General features: G+C 36.6%; 1 protein-coding gene across 1 annotated transcript in view; it reads right to left on the bottom strand.

Moving 5' to 3' along the window:
• The window catches only part of LOC126976660 (microtubule-associated protein Jupiter), an 82,949-nt gene that overhangs the window by 4,404 nt on the left and 58,382 nt on the right, over window positions 1–20,163 (bottom strand). Inside the window, exons 2-3 of the mRNA XM_050825149.1 lie at window positions 3,216–3,372; window positions 1,733–1,868 (exon numbers count right to left, since the gene is read on the bottom strand). Of these exons, the coding sequence (XP_050681106.1) occupies window positions 1,733–1,868; window positions 3,216–3,372 (293 nt within the window). The remainder of the gene's footprint in view (window positions 1–1,732; window positions 1,869–3,215; window positions 3,373–20,163) is intronic.

Raw genomic sequence — 20,163 nt, 5'->3', positions numbered from 1 at the left:
TGGGGGTAGTGGATGATGGGGTATGTGATGGTCTTTCGGCTCAAGGTAATGCTGGGCGGGAAATGGTGGCCAATGTCTATCTAGAACCAACTGCGGTGAGAGTGAATCTGGGTCAATAACGGGATGTTGAATCTCAGGATCATCAGTCTTCAGACCGAGTAAAGTATACGGGGTGTGCTTGAAGCTCAAGCGAGGTTTGGTGGTTGATTCGACGTAATAGTCTGCTGGTTTAGGTGGCCATTCTCTGGCAACGTATCGATGAGTGGGTTGAGGGATTAAGTCTAGTCTTTCAATGTCCATGTCAGCACCTCGCATCATAGCTGCTGGATGCCTGCGTCGCTGAGGCAGTACTGGTATTCCGTCGCCTGTTACCGGATTCCTCTTCGGTGGAGAGTACGATACTGATCATTCAGAAAAAACGGTTTTCATCCGAAGATAGACTTTTGTTAAACACAAATTAAATTAGATTCATATCAGCAATGATATTAGATTTGTTAATATGTTAAACGATGGTAATATCAATCACTGTCTTGTTAAATAATTGAATATTCAAAAGAGGCAAGTAATCAATTATTGTTAACTGATCTCCGAAGCGTGCGCATATAACAGTGTGTTATGTGCGGTTATCACGCAACGCTATCTGATAGAGAAGTCGCAACATCATTTATAATATTATGTTCTCTGTGTTGAAACGCAAACGAAAGTAGAAACGAATTCGTGGAGTGTAAGTAGCTATTTTTCAAACCAAACGCCAGTGTTATATTATTACCATGGGTTAAAACGTTTATTACCGTCTTCAACGAAAATGCCCAGAATAAAGTAGATGATTTGAAACGATTACATAATTTCCCTCGAGAAATTTCGACAGACTTTGCTTCTTTCACACACTTACATGGTTTTAATGTATTATTATATTAGACCTTAACCTATCCCAGAGCTATAGCTGTGACTTGGTCAATTATGAAAAGATTTAATAATTTTAATCTGATGGAGATTACACGGAATGCTCGACTGCTCCTCAATACTGCTTATTTTGAAAGCGTATTTTTTACTAGAACATTATTCATGCTAATCGAACAATTTGGTGGATACTCTTAGGTGTAATTAAGTACTGAATAATCAATGATCCTAAAATGGGATTGAAAAAAAAAATTTCAAGGATTCTTGAAATTGGTGACCATCCAAAATTATAATTTTTTTGATTTTGGTCCCACTGAGTTCCCCTGAATTTCTTGCGCTCATTCTACTCAGGCCGAGGTATTTCATAGGAGTTTGGGTATCAATATCTACGCGCAACCAGAAAGTATCAAGTCCGTACTCTCAAAATTGCCTAGACGACTACGTTAATACTTTACCTCATAATATAAGAATTATAAAAAAAGATCCGAGTTAGTAATATTTCTTCAAATTTTACTATACATATAACTTTTGAGTTTGAATGTTTTTTCATACCCTCTATCTCTTGTTATACAATGACACATTGGGTTAGCCCCCTTAAAAGTGTAACGTAACTTATGATGGCCCCTAACGAAATACCCCGGCATGAGGCAAAGTTCTTTACCCGGAGTATGCTGTGTCGCTTGGTTGAGATATTTGAATTTAGTTTAGTATTTTGCAGTCTTTTTTCTAATGAGGAGCAGACGATAGTCCCGGTTGGAAGTGAGTGCGATCGTTTTGTGCAGGCGTGCCTACAACGAAATCGACTCACAGTTGTCGGCTGCCTCCGTCTCACCTCTGCTGGGTGTCGAAGCCGCGCTGCCGTTCATCTTGGGGGAGTGTGCCGGGCTTCCGTTCTTCGTCGCGTCTCCAAACTGGATCTGGCTACGGATGGTGTCCGTTATCATCGGTGTCACGGACGCATTGCCACTCTGAAATACGACCGCGTGTTGTCTTCTTAAAACTTTACTAGGTTTATAGATAAATAGACATCTATTAGGATAATAACTTTTGTAGAAACGCATCACCAAACATTACACCCTCACCGCTCTCTCTAACTTAAGAGCCCTACCTGACCGAGACGCCATGGCGACGTCTCCGGCTGCGTATCTAAACAATTCATATTAAAATCAAGGACTCACGTTTAACTCACTTGGTGACGGTTTCGCAACGTCGCCAATCTAGAAGCGTAGCAATGACCGTCAGCGCGCTGTGTGGATTTGAAGACTTTTTGAGCTGGCGACGTCGTCAGTAAATGTAATGCAAGTAGCGCCTCACTCACTAATTGTCTAACCAGACGCCAAGACAGACGTAGACGGGAAGGCATGCGTGTTTGTGGAAAGATTGATTTTTGATACACAATACAATACAGAGGGTAGCCACTGGCTGTTCTATTTGGCAACTGACGGTAGCCATGCCTTCATAACCGGCGACGTCGCCATGGCATCTCGGTGAGGTAGGGCTCTAAGGGTAAAGTACTAACTTACTTCATTAGATAAATAGGCAATGCTTTCAATCTAAGACTGGATTAATGTTTAGATGAGAATCTGTATGGTGTCTGATGCAGTCATTGCTAAAGCATTGATTATCAAATGATCTATACTAATAAATGTAGAGCCGGTTTTCTTCGGTTATACTGCAAAAACTACTGAACCGATCGAAATAATACTTATACCATAAGATGCAGCGCGTTTCGGAGAAGGTTTAAATATAATACTTATTTATTTGCAATAAAAATAATTCAGAAATTGACAAATTAATACAATGAGTGGGCGCAGGGAACTTACTTTATATGGCAAAAACGACGTTTGCCGGGTCAGTACTTATAACCCTGTATGCATGTATAGTATATGTATGTATAGTTATATATTTATATATAAAAAATATATCCACAGGTGTTTTCCACACACGATTGATTACGGTATGCTGTGATTAGCTCCAAACCAATTACGTTATGTCGGTATGGACCTGGCTTTCAGTTGTCAGAATTATTTGAATTACGAATATTTATATATCAGGAGTCTACTGATAGTTATTAGGCTATTACTATTTACCTATAGTCCAGTCATTTAAGACATTTACAATTTTACACCCCAATCTGCCCATTTTTATAATGACCTCTATTGACCTCCGAGGAATAGGTCGCGAGATTTATGCGATAAATTGATTTTCGTGACCATTAAACTTTTAGGTGTATACAAAAATCCAGTTCAATTGGAATTTTCCCGCAGATACAACCTATAATGACTGGCCTACTATGTTGGCCATAAAAAACTCACCTGTCCACCAAACAGTCTGGAGTGTGTGTCCCTGGGACGCGTAGGAGTATCCCTCACGGTGCGCGAGCGTGGGGTCCCATTCTTGACAGGGCTGCCACCGTCGGTTCCGTCCGCGTTGAAGATCTCCGCGATGCAGCTCTTCGGGGCATTCGGGACTCTGAAAATTGACGGAAAAATTATTTTAAAACTCCACCCTGAAGCGTCTATGTAACGCATAACTGTGAATGGGAGCCAATCTTTTAAATAATTCAGATTTAGGCTATGCATGTCTTGGCTTAGATTATATTGGTAATACCTAAATAGGAAATGATTTGTACAACTATTAAAATCTGAATCATGATAACTTTAAACGTGTGACAATGAGTTTCTTGCTACTTCTTCTCATTAGCTCAACCCTTTACGAAGTAGCAGTAGATTCAATTTTTTTTTTTTGATATTCATAAGTGTCATTTCCGTGACCTACATGAATAAAGTGATTTTGATTTGATTGGATTTGAAAAAATACTCTAAGCAATAATTGTAAGATCTTGTAAATAGGGTGGCTATTTAATGGCGAATAAATGAACAATTATGAATATTCGTTCAGATGACAAGCTGCTAAAAAACCTACATCGAAACATCGGAAAAATAAAAATTCACGTAATATATAACACCCCGTCATTATTTATATTATGAATTTTTTACACTCTATCGAACTTAAAGCAATAACGACCAACCTAACGGCTTCCATCTAATATTTCCTATATCATTTTACTGAAACCCAATCCCTAGTAAATATGTCGTCAATCCAATATCCAGACAAAAGGGTGTCCCTACACCTGACAGACTGGTCGATCGTGGTCATTACCCGCGGCAGGAGGCGCCCACTTCCGCTGGGGGAGACCCCTGGTCAAATACCGCGAAATCAATACTTTCATTCAAGTTAAAAAGTTATTATTATTGTGAATGAGTAATCGGGTGCGTTGACCTCGGGTCGAATTTCGTTGGCGCATTTCATCTACCTACACTGACGCGACGTACTTCAACAACAAAACAATAGGGATCTTAAAATTAAAGACAGTTATTCAGTGTTCATATTATAAAGTCAAAGAAGCATGAACTATAAGATGGGTTACTTGGATCAAAGAGGATGTAAATACTACGTAATAAGAGTCTGCCTGAGTAAAAATTTAAATTTAGTATGAAACGAGCAGTGATTTGACATAAGTTTGAAACAGAAGGAGATGTATAACCCGGCTCAGTTTGAAAGCGAAAAGTTGCTTAAAACGTAGTCAATTTCGGCTATCTTCGTTTTTTACAAGATTATAACCGTCAGTGATCTGTCAATCTACTAATGACTGCACGTTTCATACAATCGAGTGAATTCACTTTTTTCTTAGAGAGTTTCATAGGCTGACCTGCATATTATCTGAGAACATCTGGGAGACAGACATATTATAATCATAGTGTATAAAAGTGTATAAAAATAATCGCGGGATGTCTACTCGCTTAGCTTAGCGTCAGATTTTCTAGCGTTACACGAAAACGTCAGACTCAGGACCGTAACATGATATAAAAGTGGATTAAATTTTCTTATCTTCGATTTTTTATATTAACGTCGTGATTAGATAAGTAGGTACTGTAAAAATAATCATCGTTCATTCGTTTTTTATGACAAATAAGGGACGAGACGAGTCGATCGTTCAGCTGATGGTATATGATACGCCCATTACAATGCTGTGCCGCTCAGTATTCTTGAAAAACCCCAAAAATTGGCACTACAACTGCGCTCGTCACCTTGAGACATAAGCTGTTAAGTCTCATTTACCCAGTAATTTCACAAGCTACACATTACTGCTTTACGACCGAAAAAGGGCGCCATTGTGATGTTGCCGTTCTTAAAGATTCGCTTCTTGCGGGCGTCCCTAGACGACACTGGTATTTTTTTTTATTTAGGATTCAGGATTAGGTTATATACATTAAGTTTACAATAAACAGACATCAAGTTCCTTAATTTCCAGTTAAACCTATTTAAATTATATAACGGAAAGAAGTGATTAAATGAAGTTTTGGGTGAATTGATTTAAACTAAGATAATAAATGGAGTACTTTAAATGGACTTATATTAGTTGTAATATGATAATAGATGAAGAAATCTAAGACAATTGTTACGTCTAGGTGTAGACTGTGACAGCTGTGAACACGTCGAAAGAGCAACACGTTCAGCAACGCACGCACACTAAAAGTATCGTGAGCGTATGACGTAGCTGTCATAAGTAATGTCATTAACAATATGTCAGAAGGTGTGATCAAGATTACCTACGTCATAATACGAAACATCATGTTGATCACGTCTGGCGTTTACCTACAACTGCGCATGTCCCCGGCTCTTATACCCACTTGGTGGAATCAATTACCGGCTGCGGTTTCGGTCCGGTACCGATCCCGAACCGATACGACTTAGGGATTCTTATGCTTCTTAGCATACTTCGCACAGCGCTTCTGAATTTCGATATGCCACGCAACAATGATATAACTTTACCCCTTCTACAATGCGAGATGCGATACATGGGTGGGAACACTTTTTTTTATTAAAATAAGGGACGAAACGAGCAGGACGTTCAGCTGATGGTTATTCATGCACCTTGCCCATTACAATACAGTGCCGCTCAGAATTCTTGAAAAACCCGAAAATTCTGAGTGACACTCAATTGCGCTCGTCACCTTGAGACATGAGATGTCAAGTCTTATTTGCCCAGTAATTTAGTGAAATTACTGGGCAAATAAGACTTGACATCTATAGCTAGTGAGCTACGGCGCCCTTCAGACCGAAACACTCAAAACTGCTTCACGGCAGAAAGAGGCGCCGTTGTGGTACCCATAAACTAGCCGGCATCCTGTGCAAAGGAGCCTCCCACTGGTCCCACTCCCTCCAACTTGAGTCGATGCAATAAAAGTTTCACTTTTATAAACTGTAGCGGACCGACTGAACAGCTTAACATAGACGAACACAATTTCAAGCAACTATCTCTTCTGAATAAAAAGGCATTTATTTTCTCAAAATTGATTCCTTTAGAATTCTTTTTGATGTCATTTCTAATATACTAGATACTACTACCGCTTCGGAAACAAATGGCGCTCTGAGAGAGCAGAAGCGGCGCAAAAAACTCTTCCAGCATTCTTTTTTTGCGCTCTTCTTAATAAAAATAAATACAATATTGTACTGTCATTGCTATTGCTATAAAATAATCATAATCTTGTCCCAGGCCGTCGTATTACTTAGATATTCAGCTGTGGTAGTAGTAGGATCTACGACAGAGCCATTTTTTAATAAAACATTTAAATTTATTTATAGATAATGCCTGAACAGCGGCTGGGACTTTATTATAAAAGTGTATACATATATAATATAAATATATATATTTACCCTCAAAGCTATTATGTATCTTATGCAGCCTACTAGAAATACTTACAAACAATCCCTTATTATCCTACAAACAATCCCTTATTATCCCTAATGAAAATAATCATTAAGAGTAAAATATCAAACCACTATCTCTTCTGAATTTTGATTAGAATGCCTTATTCGCCGGATAACTGTAGCAATCTAACAGCACTACACTAGAATGAATTAAGATAAGACATAACCCCTGGTAATAACTGGACCCGCGGAAAGGTGTTAAGTACGCGTCTTATTAATGCATCGCCCGGAGCCAACAAGAACATTACTTGAACTGGAACGCAAGATCTCATTTAAAATCTGCATAATATTATAATTGTTCTCTTTATTATAATTTCATCTTATTTTAAACATTTATATATATAGCATATCTATAAAAAAACAATTTTACATATATAAATATAAAAAATAGAGTCCCGCCGACGTTGGTTCACGAAAATTCCGCCGGTGGTTAGGGCGACAGACTGAGGAACTTCCGCACGATGCGTGCCGTTCCCAAAACAGCTGCTTTCTGTAACTGACCCTTTATCCAGATATTAAGCGAGAGCTTCTTGATATGATGGTCGAGGCTCTTTGCTATAATACCATATACGGAAACGACTACCGGGACAATTATTGTTGAATCAACATCCCACATGTCTGTAACCTCGTGTGCTAAGTCTAGGTACTTCGACAATTTGTCTATTTCAGCTTTCACAAGGTTATCATCACACGGAACGGTGATATTAACAATAAACGCCCAACGCTCTAACCGATCTACCAACCCAATATCAGGCTTATTAGCAATGATAGGTTCTGTCCGTGATGATAGATCGGTCCCAGTAGAGCTTGGCACGTTCCAGTAGAGCTTTCCGTTTTTTATTATTATTATTACACTAGCTGACCCAGCAACATTATATTGCCATCTAAAGTAATAAAAAAAAAACAATAATTACATTTTTTGGGGTATAAAAATAGGCGACTGTATCGTACATAAAATTTATAGTAAAATTTATTATATTCGATTGCCATCTTGCGGGTCTGTAGATGGTTATTTACTTATTTATTATCACGATTGTTGAAACGACAATATTGTAATGAAGAACGTATTATTACGCAACCAATAAAAATATTATTATATGATATGAAGCATGATATTAATAAAATAAAATTCATTTAATTCAGACCATTATAAATCCATATATTGTTAGTAGAGTAGTACTTAAAACTATGTTAGTATTAATAACTTACGTCTGGGTGTTGAAGTTGGGTGTTGTTGGTGCAAGCGCATCTTAAAAATTCACTCGAATATTTTTCATAAAAAAAGTATAGCTTAAAAATTCACCCATAAGACTACACTGCTAATTAAGATTGAGCATCTAGTATTCATTCAAAATAACTTCTTAATTAAGTATAACAGTTCTTAAGCACAATAAAAAATGGTTTCCATGAGAAACAACCCGACACACCTAGATGTGTCCCTGATATCCCTTACTACTGGGATTAATTTAACTAAATTTGAAGCCAATATTTATGAACAACCTAAGAGTTCAACAAGGCATACCAAGGTTTACGAAGCATACGTCACTCGAACGGTAAGCTCAGGGCTCAGCTGGAAGCTCGCTCAGACGGAACCCGAGAGGTCGCGGGTTCGAGTCCGTATCGTTCATAAATTTTGGTTGCAAATTTAATTCAATTGTATCACAAATTTATACAGTAATATATCATTAAATACCGCAATTGCTCCAGGCATCGCTTTAATACCTAAGTGTTGCCAGAATCATGCACTATTTTCTTCAACGCACTGGCATGAACGGCAATTTATGTATCGATCCATGTAATGGACATTAATTTCAAGAGCAGAGTTATCCTCGCGTGGAGAGATACACGCGAAAGCTAATAAATATTGCCCCGAGTGCTCGCACAACTTGCCAACACGCAGCCTCGTATAAATTCACCTTTAAGTGTTCTGCTTTAGAATTAAGCCTGTCTAAATATCACGTCTCTCGCACGTATGTTTCAATATTCTAGATATTATACAGGCTGTAACGTAATGAATGGATAATATAGTACCTGCGGGTATAAAAATTCTATTTGATGTCACATATATTGGGGTTAAGTACCAATCTATTATTTATTACATAATTATTGTATTTAATAATGGAAGCACTTGTGGCTGTAATCGCGACGGCCGCCTTATTGAAGGTAGCTACTGAAAATCAGTGTTATCAGTGATACCCAACTAATATGCTGAGTAGCAAACCTTTTTGAGACAAAACACTGAAAACACCACCTTATTATGTTGATATAGAATAAGCCTTACTTTAGTTTTTAATGTATGTTAGTTTTAATTAGATTAGGCATATTATAGTAATATTTCTTTTATAGTTTTTAAGTTTTTTCATAATATTTTGTAAATGTTCACGTGTATTTGTAGTGTTTGTTCCAAATAAAGATATACTTACTTACTTACATTATAAATCCCAGAAAGGAGAGAAAAACGTAAATACATGACGCATATAAGCAAAAAATACCATAACATCAGTAACTAACATAACGTCCAAACTCGTAACTAAAGTTTTAAATGTACACTTTCTACTAATTCTAACGCACGACTGCAAACTTTCTAAAAATGCAAGTGCATCCAATTAATTGTTCACAGACACACCTCCGTTACTCAGGAGAACGACTATATTGCATATATTTATTCATTGAGGTAGTATCCAAAGTAGAAGAAAAGTTATGTTACTTTAATACTAATAGTTTGGTGCGTGAGGTTTCGGCAGCTGCGGTCACGTTGTTTATTCTATCATATGCTAAGGGCTTGTAAATTGTAACATTAACACGCAATGGAGTGCCGGGTTTTGCTTAAATTATACTTTCGTGTGTATTGACATCACTGACCTGTATAAATACCACCGGACAGCCTGTTCCATATCTTTGACAGCAAATTTTTTGTGCCTATTTGAAGCGCCACTCGCGAGCGTCCAGAGAACTAATTTTGACGTATAGTAAAAATAGCTGCGAAGGAACGTAACAATACTCTCGTATTTTGCATTTTGAATTAATTTCGTTCGTTTTCCGTGTTTTTTTTATATTACAAGAATCAACGTTATAAAGTACACATTTTTTTTGTAAAATAGATTCCCACCGTTAATATATGTTTGCTGAGGTTGTCATCACTAGTTTAAGTACCGCAGACTCTCGCTACATGGCCAACAGCGCCAAAATGGCGAATATCAAACAAGCACAAAAGCACTTTGACAGCTGCCAGTCCAGTGGTATATAGAAGAGGCATATGTAGAGGTCAGCGATTAACATACTGTTTTATTATCTTTCAAAACATTACTAAAAGTGTAGGAGTGACATTTCACAACTAAGTTCAACATAATATTATCTTATGAATTAAGCGTTTAATTTCATTAACCGCGGTGACAACGCCAAAAATATTTTTTTATTATTATTATTATTAATGCCAAAACTAATCTGTCTCCGAGGCAACAAATGGCGCTAAACTTAATAATGCTAACTACGAAAATTATTAATACTATCCAGATTCTCTGTCATCCGCAGTCCCTGTGCTGTGAAAATGTCCCGAAATGTCGTTTTAAATAAAATAATAGTAAAATGTAAAAACACGTATACAAATCACACGCGTTTTAATTCTTTAAAAAGTGTTCTATTTAAATGTGTGACACTAAAAATTTATTTCCTTAACAAAGTTTTTTTTTACAATACGCAAATCATGGTTAATCACTACACCTCAATGATAATTTTGTCACGTCTAAACAACGTACTCAAAATCTGAGACGAAGATACGAATGAATACACTTAACATTCTAAATGAACAAAAAGAGAGTTAAAAATCAAACAAATTATAGTTTATACAGGAAATTGATACTTAATAAATATTGTATGAGAGCCTATACTGTTTCTTTAACGAAAGGACATCATAACATTGAACAGACTATTATTACCTGTGCCTGTTAACACGATATTTTTTTTTATGGAATGGAAGGTAATGGAATTTATTTATTTATTTATTTATTTCTTATTAATAAATAACATATTATAGGTAACACAATTATTGTACATACATAAACTCATTTGAGTTTTACCGTGTACAATAAGAATGGAATGGGAATGGATGGAAAAATGGAATAGGAGGACAAACGAGCGTACGGGTCACCTGGTGTTAAGTGATCACCGCCGCCCACATTCTCTTGCAACACCAGAGGAACGACAAGAGCGTTGCCGGCCTTTAAGGAAGGTGTACGCGCTTTTGAAATTTGACTCAATCCAAATTTTAATCCTAAATTGAATTTTGAATCACTTATTGAACATCAAAATTGACTCAGCGGGGCTCCTTTTTAGGGTTCCGTAGCCAAATGGCAAAAAACGGCACCCTTATGGACTCGTCGTGTCTGTCTGTCCGTCCGTATGTCACAGCTACTTTTTCCCGAAACGATATGATCTATAATGTTGAGACTTGGTTAGTAGGTGTACTCTGAGAACCGCATTAGGATTTTTACACAAGAATAGAACAAAAAAAAAAACAAAATATTTTGGGGGTTCCCCATACTGAGAACTCAAACTCAATTTTTTTTTCATCACACCCATACCATCCATCGGGATATCCATCGATAGATCTTCAAAAATTTATATTGTGATTTCTTCTAAAATAAGAGAATGATAAAACAAAAACAAAAATATATATTGTAGATTACCATACAAACTTCCACCGAAAATTGGTTTGAACGAGATCTAGTAAGTAGTTTTTGAATACGTCATAAATAACATAATTTTAAAAAATTCAATAAATAATATCAATCATCAATCAAAGAACCCTTCATGTCTCAAGCTTCGCACTTGTTCACTTTTTAATATAATATCATAACAATAAAATTTATTATAAATAGCTTGGGGCAGTCGCTTCATTCCCAAGATCAATAAGAAATTTATATTATACTAGCTGACTCAGCAAAAGATGTTTTGCCATACAAATTATTGCAAAACAAAAATAAAAAAAAAACATATATTTAGGCTATAAAAAATAGATGGTGGCCGATTCTCAAACCTACCTGATATGGACACAAAATGTCATACAAATAGGTGCAGCCTTTTCTTAGGAGTTTTGTTACAAACACTGCGATATGAGAATTTTATATATTAGATGATATAGTAACCTTTTACCAGACAAATAAATATCTTTAACAATTCTTTTGAATTTCGTAACACATTTATAATAATAATAATATTGGCACACTTTTACACAAATTATCTTGCCCTAAATTAAGCATATAGCCTGTGTTATGGATGGTAAGACAACGATATATTTAATACAATATACTTACTTAAAAATACATAAATACATATAAACATACATAAATACATTATGAACATACATTAATACATATAAAAATCCATGACTTGGAAACAAACATCAATATTCATCATATAAATGCTTGCACCTACCGGGATTCGAACCCTGGACCTCTAGCATTCTCTACATTTGTTTTATATATTCAGGGATCATGTTGTAAAAGCATATACATCGCCCAACAAAGGATTTACAAACTCGATTCTTTACTTTGTTTAAGTTGGATTTACGATCGGTTATATTTATCAATAATATTTAGTCAAACATTCACATGTTCATTATCAAACTATTAACAATGATATCACATCAACAATAATCTATATATATATAAAAATGAATTGCTGTTCGTTAGTCTCGCTAAAACTCGAGAACGGCTGGACGGATTTGGCTAATTTTGGTCTTGAATTATTTGTGGAAGTCCAGGGAAGGTTTAAAAGGTTTGAATAAATATGAAAATGCTCGGAATTAGATAAAAACAACAAATTTGTTTTTCCTTTAATGTGTCCATACATAATTTCTATGAGAGAATTTATTGACAGTTCTGCTGTGAAACAATTTCATTACGACAGCAGGGTGCATATTTTACGAAGTAATTCTTGATGTTATGATATATTATTGACAAATTCATATAAAAACATTATTTTATTTATTATATACAGAACAACGTCTGTCGGGTCAGCTAGTTGAAGTATATTATTATTGTTCCTTTTGGTCTGTGTCGTTCTGCACGGTGGCCCAGTGGGAGGATAGAGTAACAGTTTGCCGGTTATCTAGGATCAAGATGATACGAGAGATAACGCGAGCGTAAAGCGCACAGACCCGCTACTGATAAACGTAAGTGTTCTCGGAAACTTACAGTTAAATATGTGATAATTCAAACGAATCTTCTGTTCTTACATCGGCCTTTTAATGGTTATCTTGTCATATATTAATAAAGCTACAAACACATAAAAGGGTACTTGATTTATATGGCCAAACAAGTTTGCCATAATATAAATTAAATTAAAATTAAATTAAACCTTTTTTTTTCTAATGAAAATAAAAGGTTTTATTCTAATGAACGTTCAGCTGATGGTAATTGATAAGTCCTGCCCATTACAATGCAATGCCGCTCAGGATTCTCGAAAAGCCCCAAACATTCTTAGTGAAACTACAATTGCGTTCCTCACATTGACACATAAGATGTTAAAGTCACATTTGCCCAGTAATCTCACTAGCTACAGCGCCCTTCAGACCGAAACACAATAATGTTTACTGCTTCACGGCAGAAATAGGCGCCGTTGTGGTACCCATAACCTAGCCGGTATCCTGTGCAAAGGATCCTGCCACTGGTAAATGGTGAAGCACTTGTAAATATCCTTAATAAACCGCGACGTGAATTTGACATCGATTTATTATTTACTTTCCGTTAACGCTTTGGGCGCACGAAGTCACAAAACGCTGGAACGGTATTGCCAATATCTCGCGCTCGCTCACACCTACGTGCCCTAATATGAGACGTAGTGATGAGGCCGTGTTAATATCGATTTGTGTTTTTTAATATTTCATAAAAGTTACAATTATTAAAAACTTTCATTATTACTCAACTGATTACGCAGAATTCCACATTTCGATCACAGTTTCATTCAAATCACGCGTATCTAATCATACTTCAAAGCAAAATGCTTCAATCTGTGGACGCTTAAATAACAACTACAGACAATATCTATTAGACTTACCCGCATCATGGATTCCTTGGCAAATCAATGTGGTTTCCGGTTGCTATGCACCAGTGCGCCAGAACTTGCATGCAATGTCCTACCTACCTACTATAATATTCCATTTTAAATTAATCTGCTTCAAAAGTGTGCTGTCTTTGTAGAGCTCAAAAAAATCTAGTGCTGTGTTTTTTCAATCTTATTGATTTCGCGACCCCAATTAGAGTTTTAGAAATTCTTGCAACCCCTTGGAAGTGAGGTCAATAATTGATAATTTAATTTTAAAAGACTAACATAAAGATTTTATGCACAAAGTGTCGACGTGTTTTGGATGAAAAGGAAACAAGAATATCTAGAGCTGAAAAGGGAAACTCTTAAGTTATTAATACCAAAAGTCAATTAAACTGTATTTCCACATGTACATCCACATTTCCAATTATTGAATCAATTATTTATATAGATTCCTTTAAAATCCCCCTTAATTCCTGCAAGCGTGTCACTCCATTGGGAGGCTCCCTTGCACAGGACGCCGGCAAGATTATGGGTACCACAACGGCGCCCATTTCTGCCGTGAAGCAGTAATGTGTAAGCAATATTGTGTTTCGATCTGAAGAGCGCCGTAGCTAGTAAACTTAGCTAGTATTACTGGGCAAATGATACTTAACATCTTATGTCTCAAGGTGACGACCGCAATTGTAGTGCCGCTCAGAACTTTTGGGTTTTTCTTGAATCCTGAGCGGCACTGCATGGTAATGGGCAGGGGTATCAATTACCATCAGCTGAACGTCCTGCTCGTCTCGTCCCTTATTGTCATAAAAAAACTCCACGTATCAATTGTAAAGGTTAAAGTTTTGTATTTCAATAATTAATTATTACAGTTGCCTATTGAATTTAGTACGCATAGACAATTCGTGTGAACTTTCCGTCGCAAGGTCGTAGACCGCTAGACGAATAACAGACGGCCCGGGGTTAACGACCCTGAGACGTGCCTAAAGTAAATCTAATAATCCTCTACTCCGGTCCGATTGACCCAATCTTCACAGCCAACTTTTAAGACCTGGATCGATCTTAGAAAGTTGAGCTGATGGTAATTGATACGCCCTACCCCTGATATAACCATGCAGTGAGCCTCAGGATTCTGAGGAAACTGAGCGGCACTACAACTGCGCTCGTCATCTTGAAACATAAGATGTTAAGTCTATTTGCCCAGTAATTTCACTAGCTACGGCGCCCTTCAGACCGAAAGATAGTAATGCTTACACATTACTGCTTCACGGCACAAATAGGCGCCGTTGTGGTACCCATAATCTAGCCGGCATCCTCTGCAAAGGAGCCTCCCACTGACAGTCAACTTGCAGTGCTATGTAAACAAATTGGAAATCCTCAAGTCTCTTGTGTCCAATTAGCGAAATACTTTGTTATGTGGAGGCTTTTGTTGCGAAAACTCTTAAGCCAATTAGTATGAGTTATGCAGGGAATAAAGGCTGCCCTTATTTACGTGTAAAGAAACAACTATTCAACAGACCTGTAAATAGTTTTAAAATTATAACGAATTAACGAACCTGATTTTCACTCTCCTTAATGCCCGCCTAGTATCGAAAACTGGGTCTCGAAACTTCTGATAGGCAAAGCCAACCAAGCTTCGAAGAAGCTGGCATTCTGAGCAGCACTACAATTTCGCTCGTCACCAAGATACATAAGATGTTAAGTCTCATTTGCCCATTAATTTCACTAGCTACAGCGCCCTTCATTTAGACCGAAACAAAATAATGCTTACACATTACTATTTCCCGGCAGAAATAGGTGCCGTTGTGGTACCCATAATCTAGCCGGCATCCTGTGCAAAGGAGCCACTGGTAAATGCCCTAAGTTGCCTGTTACGACACCCTTGGGCCTGGGACTTCCCTATTCCTTTTATGCCCTGGGTAAGCACAAGGCAAATGTACAGAAGTATGGTGTACATTTTCAAGAGTACATCTATTAATATAAGCTCTACCTAGCCTTAGTTAATTATGGATAGAGCTTGCACGAAATGTGACCTAGTATTCAACCACAATCTAGGGCTAGCGCGCTTTATAAATCACTGAGGCAAATTGAGTCATTTATTATTAAGGAATCACATTTTCCGACATAACTTCCCCGAACTAATTTCATATGCATTCGGCTTTTGTTCAGTATCTAACTCTGTACACTATAATGTAGTATAAGTGGTCGCGTTATATTGAATTATGTGTGTCATGAACTACTTACACGGCCACATTATCTTTAACATCGCTGGAACGTTAAGCCCCCTCCCGTTCCCTTTTCACCCCCTCGCGCACGTCCTGTTGTGTCGGTACGGCTTGCAGTTTCATTAGCGTTTGGTACATGTCGTGATATTTTCGTGCTTTGTTTTTGAAGTTTTCATTGTTACGTTTCTACTATTGTCGTTGTTTGTTCTGTAGTTCTGTCAGAAAAATAAATATCTACTCTTCACTTAACCCAGATTCTTTCATTTATTTTTCATCATTATTATAATAATAATCAGCAACACAACACAACAGCTTTACATCAATCTATAATATGTACTGAAAAATCAAATCGTTTTTTATTTATTCATAATAATATCCTAATGATGCTTGTTTTGCACACCGTAACAAAGCGACGATGTGACGTCATCGACGGCAGTTCCAGAGTTTATGTAACCGGGTAGTATTTGACAAAAAATACAACGAACGGGCGCGAGGTTCTAATTCAAATGGTAAAACAACTTTTGCCGGCTTTTGTTTCAAATATTTCTGAAATAATGAAGTAAATATTGATTGAAGAGATTGGCAATACGTTTCTTGCCACTCCTCAGTAAACCTCAACTTTTTCCGACGTATTTATTTCATTTACGTATTAAATTACGCTATCCCTACTAATATTTTAAATGTGAATATAAGTATGTTTGTCACGATTTGACGCCGGAGCTACTGAACCCATTCTGATGAAATTTGGTACAACGATAGACTAGACCTTGAGAAAGCACATAGGCTACATTTTATCACGGAAAAAAATCATAATTAAAGTAAGTTTAGTTTGCCATAGCAATCTTCCATATAATATGTTGGGAATGGGAGCGAAAACGGGAACCGGAACTGGAATAGTACATGAGACAATCATCAATTCCGAACTTGCTTATTATTTTTAAGAACCCTTTATCAATGCGGACGAAGTCGTGGGCATCAGCTACTACTGTGTTTCGGTCTGAAGGGCGCCGTAGCAAGTGAAATTACTGGGCAAATGAGACTGTGTAGTGCCGCTCAGAATTTTTGGATTTCTCAAGAATCCGGAGCGGCACTGCATTGTAATGGGCACGGCGTATAAATTACCATCAGTTGAGCGTCTTGCTCGTCTCGTCCCTTACTGACATAAGAAAAGACAATATAATGTTATTTGCAGGCATGACATGCGCAAAAAAGGTTTCTTACATTATTTAAAAACGACACACACGAAGGTTATTATTAATTATATCTTAATATATATACTAGTACACTATAATACACAGTTACCGGCGCACGTAACGAGAGAAAAGTTGTAATAATTATCTTTATTAGCCCGCGTACATATTTCGTATCATTACCGTCTTATTGGCATGAGAGCTCACATAGAAGATGGTAATCATTACGCTGTGCATACCAATTTATTAAATTGACTTTCATTTGGTAACTTTTCTTTTCTTGTAGTGCGTGCTGTAATTGCGTCGAAATGAGGTGCTATGGAGAAATAGGAAAACAGCTAACGAGAGTACACGACCGACTGTCCGCCAGTTTTAACTTACACATAATATAAAACGAAAATTATCATTTGCAGGTCTCATTGGAAGCCGGCTAGATTACGGGCACCACAACGGCGCCTATTTCTGCCGTGAAACAGTTATATGTAAACATTACTGTATTTCGGTCTGAAGGGCGCCGTAGCTAGTGAAATTACTGGGCAAATGAGATTTAGCATCTTATGTCTCAAGGTGACGAGCGCCATTGTAGTGCCGCTCAAAATCTTTTGTTTACCATCAGCTGAACGTCCTGCTCGTCTTGTCCCTTATTTTCATACAAAAAAAAGTGAAAATTTCTTTAATTTGTTAAAAGATGTTTCTGCGAATAATCACCTTAAATACATTCTTAAAAAACATTGTCACACTTGGCACACTTCACAGACGTTTGTTTAGCCTAAGCTCCGAACCACTCGATTCTGTAAGTACGTGTTTCTTTTAATAAAACTAATGTTAATAAACGCGGTTCAGGGAGTATGCAATTAAGCGATAGGTTGCCTATAAAAATTGGCCGCAATTACTTGTAATATATTTTAGTATAATTAATTTTGTGATGTAAATTGCATCAATACGTTTTTTTAATAAATTGTGCGTCATTTTAAAAGAAATTATGTAAATAATTAATTAAAATATGGTTGCCAGCAAGAGGTGACCTTAATATTGCGGATGACTGAGAAGTCATCCCCAACATTAGGGTTGCCAGGTGTAATAAATGAATACTATTGTATTTAATCACATAAAGGCTTGTACTTTTGTACTGATAAATAAAGCAATTCGTGCGAAACTATAACCATTCCAAAATATTCAAAAATGCACAACGTTAATGTTCAATTTTTCACATCTGCCGGCACTCCCGGACTGCTACCCGTTTTTTTTTATTGATTAATGTGTGCGACGTGCGTTAGCTAGTGGTTCAATATTCAAAATGCTAAGGAGCTATTTCCATGCGTGGCTGACTGTTTACGACTTGACAATAAAAATCGGTAACAGTAACAATATCTTACAGTATCTTGCTGTATCTACGTTACAGCTGTTCATCTGATGATAACCATCAGGTTCATGAAGCATCCTTACACAAACAATAAATTCAAGCTCTAAAGGTTGTTGCATCCAATATACGGTAATTAATATTTATAATTTTAATTCTTTATTAATTTTTATATACCTATAATTTTATATTATATAAAAACGATTTTGGATTGGACCTTACAAACAAATTTATTTTGTTTATTACAGCCATTGTAAAATAATCTATCTATCTATTTGATTGAAAAGACTGGCCGTTGAGTTGCTTGTATGTTCTTCTCACGAGCTCAACTTTTTCAGAACATAATATGATAGGTTCAGTAATTTAAAAGAAATATTTATACTAACAATTCAAAAAACCTTAGTTTAAGCTTAATTGAATAAAGTTTATTTAATTTTGACGTCTCTCCCGCGCGTTTTGTTTAAGTAAACATGGTGTGTCTATCTATGGTGCAACTAAGAGTATATAACCAATATCGGAAGGACTTCACGCTGCGAAATCGGCCCCATAGATACCTCGAGCACTGACAATATCGGTGTCGCATCTAAAGCCTACCAATAAATATATTAGCGGGCGACCCAAGACCTCTGTAACTTTATACTTTGCTTAAGAACTTGATGACAGGGTCGTGGGTCCAATAATATAACTCATGGCTGTAGCTATAACAACTTAACACAATTTGCAATCTTGTGCGATACGAATGTAGTGACATGAATATATGACACTCATCTCTCTAACTAGTATATATAAACACTTGGCTGGTACAATAAAGGTTATAATAACAGTCAGAGTTATAATTTAATATCCGAACCTCCAACTTCGCATGGCGACGCTGCCAGGATCCATCCACTTCTGACTTTAATTTAATTTTTATGTTTATTTCCATACAATATTATAAAAAATGTATATTATTAGGAACTTAAACTAATAATTGCGTATCGTCATGAACATAATGAGATCAATTAATTAATTGAAACTATTTTAATTGACCTGGATAGTTTAATCTCGACAGTAGTTCCGAATATATATATAACAAAGAGTAATAACATTTTACATTTTAATACTTACGATTACCACAGAGTATCTAAGGTATAAGTGACTTTGACAGGCGTTAACAAAATATTGTAATATATTAAGTTATTATGACTGCATTCTACTTGTGTGTTTTAACCCTAATTATTAGTTTAAGAAGAGGAATTTTTAATTGCTGATATAATACTTTTAGAAGCAAAGCTTCTAAACGGACGATCGGGCCGCTCGCCGCTCGGCTGTCTACTCGGGCTAAGCGTCAGGTTTTCTAGCGTTACACTAGAGCGTCAGATCAGGACCGTTACACGAAATTATATAGGTATACAGAGTGGCAGCTGCCGTGTGGTCCCAAAATACAATACGCAAGCAGTTTTCCGTGTGGAATGACGGTTTCAAAAACTATTTAATTTAAAAACTATGTTTTTTTTAATACCCTGAGTATTGGATACCTGAGCATTGTGGACGTCTTCCGACTAACGACGGTGATGATGAGTAAAAATTTATATATTCAGATATTATATCGCAGGCGAACGGTGGTTCGTTGCCGTCACGGAATTATTACTTACTTTCTTTTTTATGGCAATATTATTGTAAGAAATTGATA

The sequence above is a fragment of the Leptidea sinapis genome, chromosome 2 (genome assembly GCF_905404315.1).
Source record: "Leptidea sinapis chromosome 2, ilLepSina1.1, whole genome shotgun sequence".
Classification (NCBI taxonomy): domain Eukaryota; kingdom Metazoa; phylum Arthropoda; class Insecta; order Lepidoptera; family Pieridae; genus Leptidea; species Leptidea sinapis.
The sequence above is the reverse complement of the archived record's forward strand: the minus strand, read 5'-3'. Positions and strand labels throughout refer to the sequence as shown.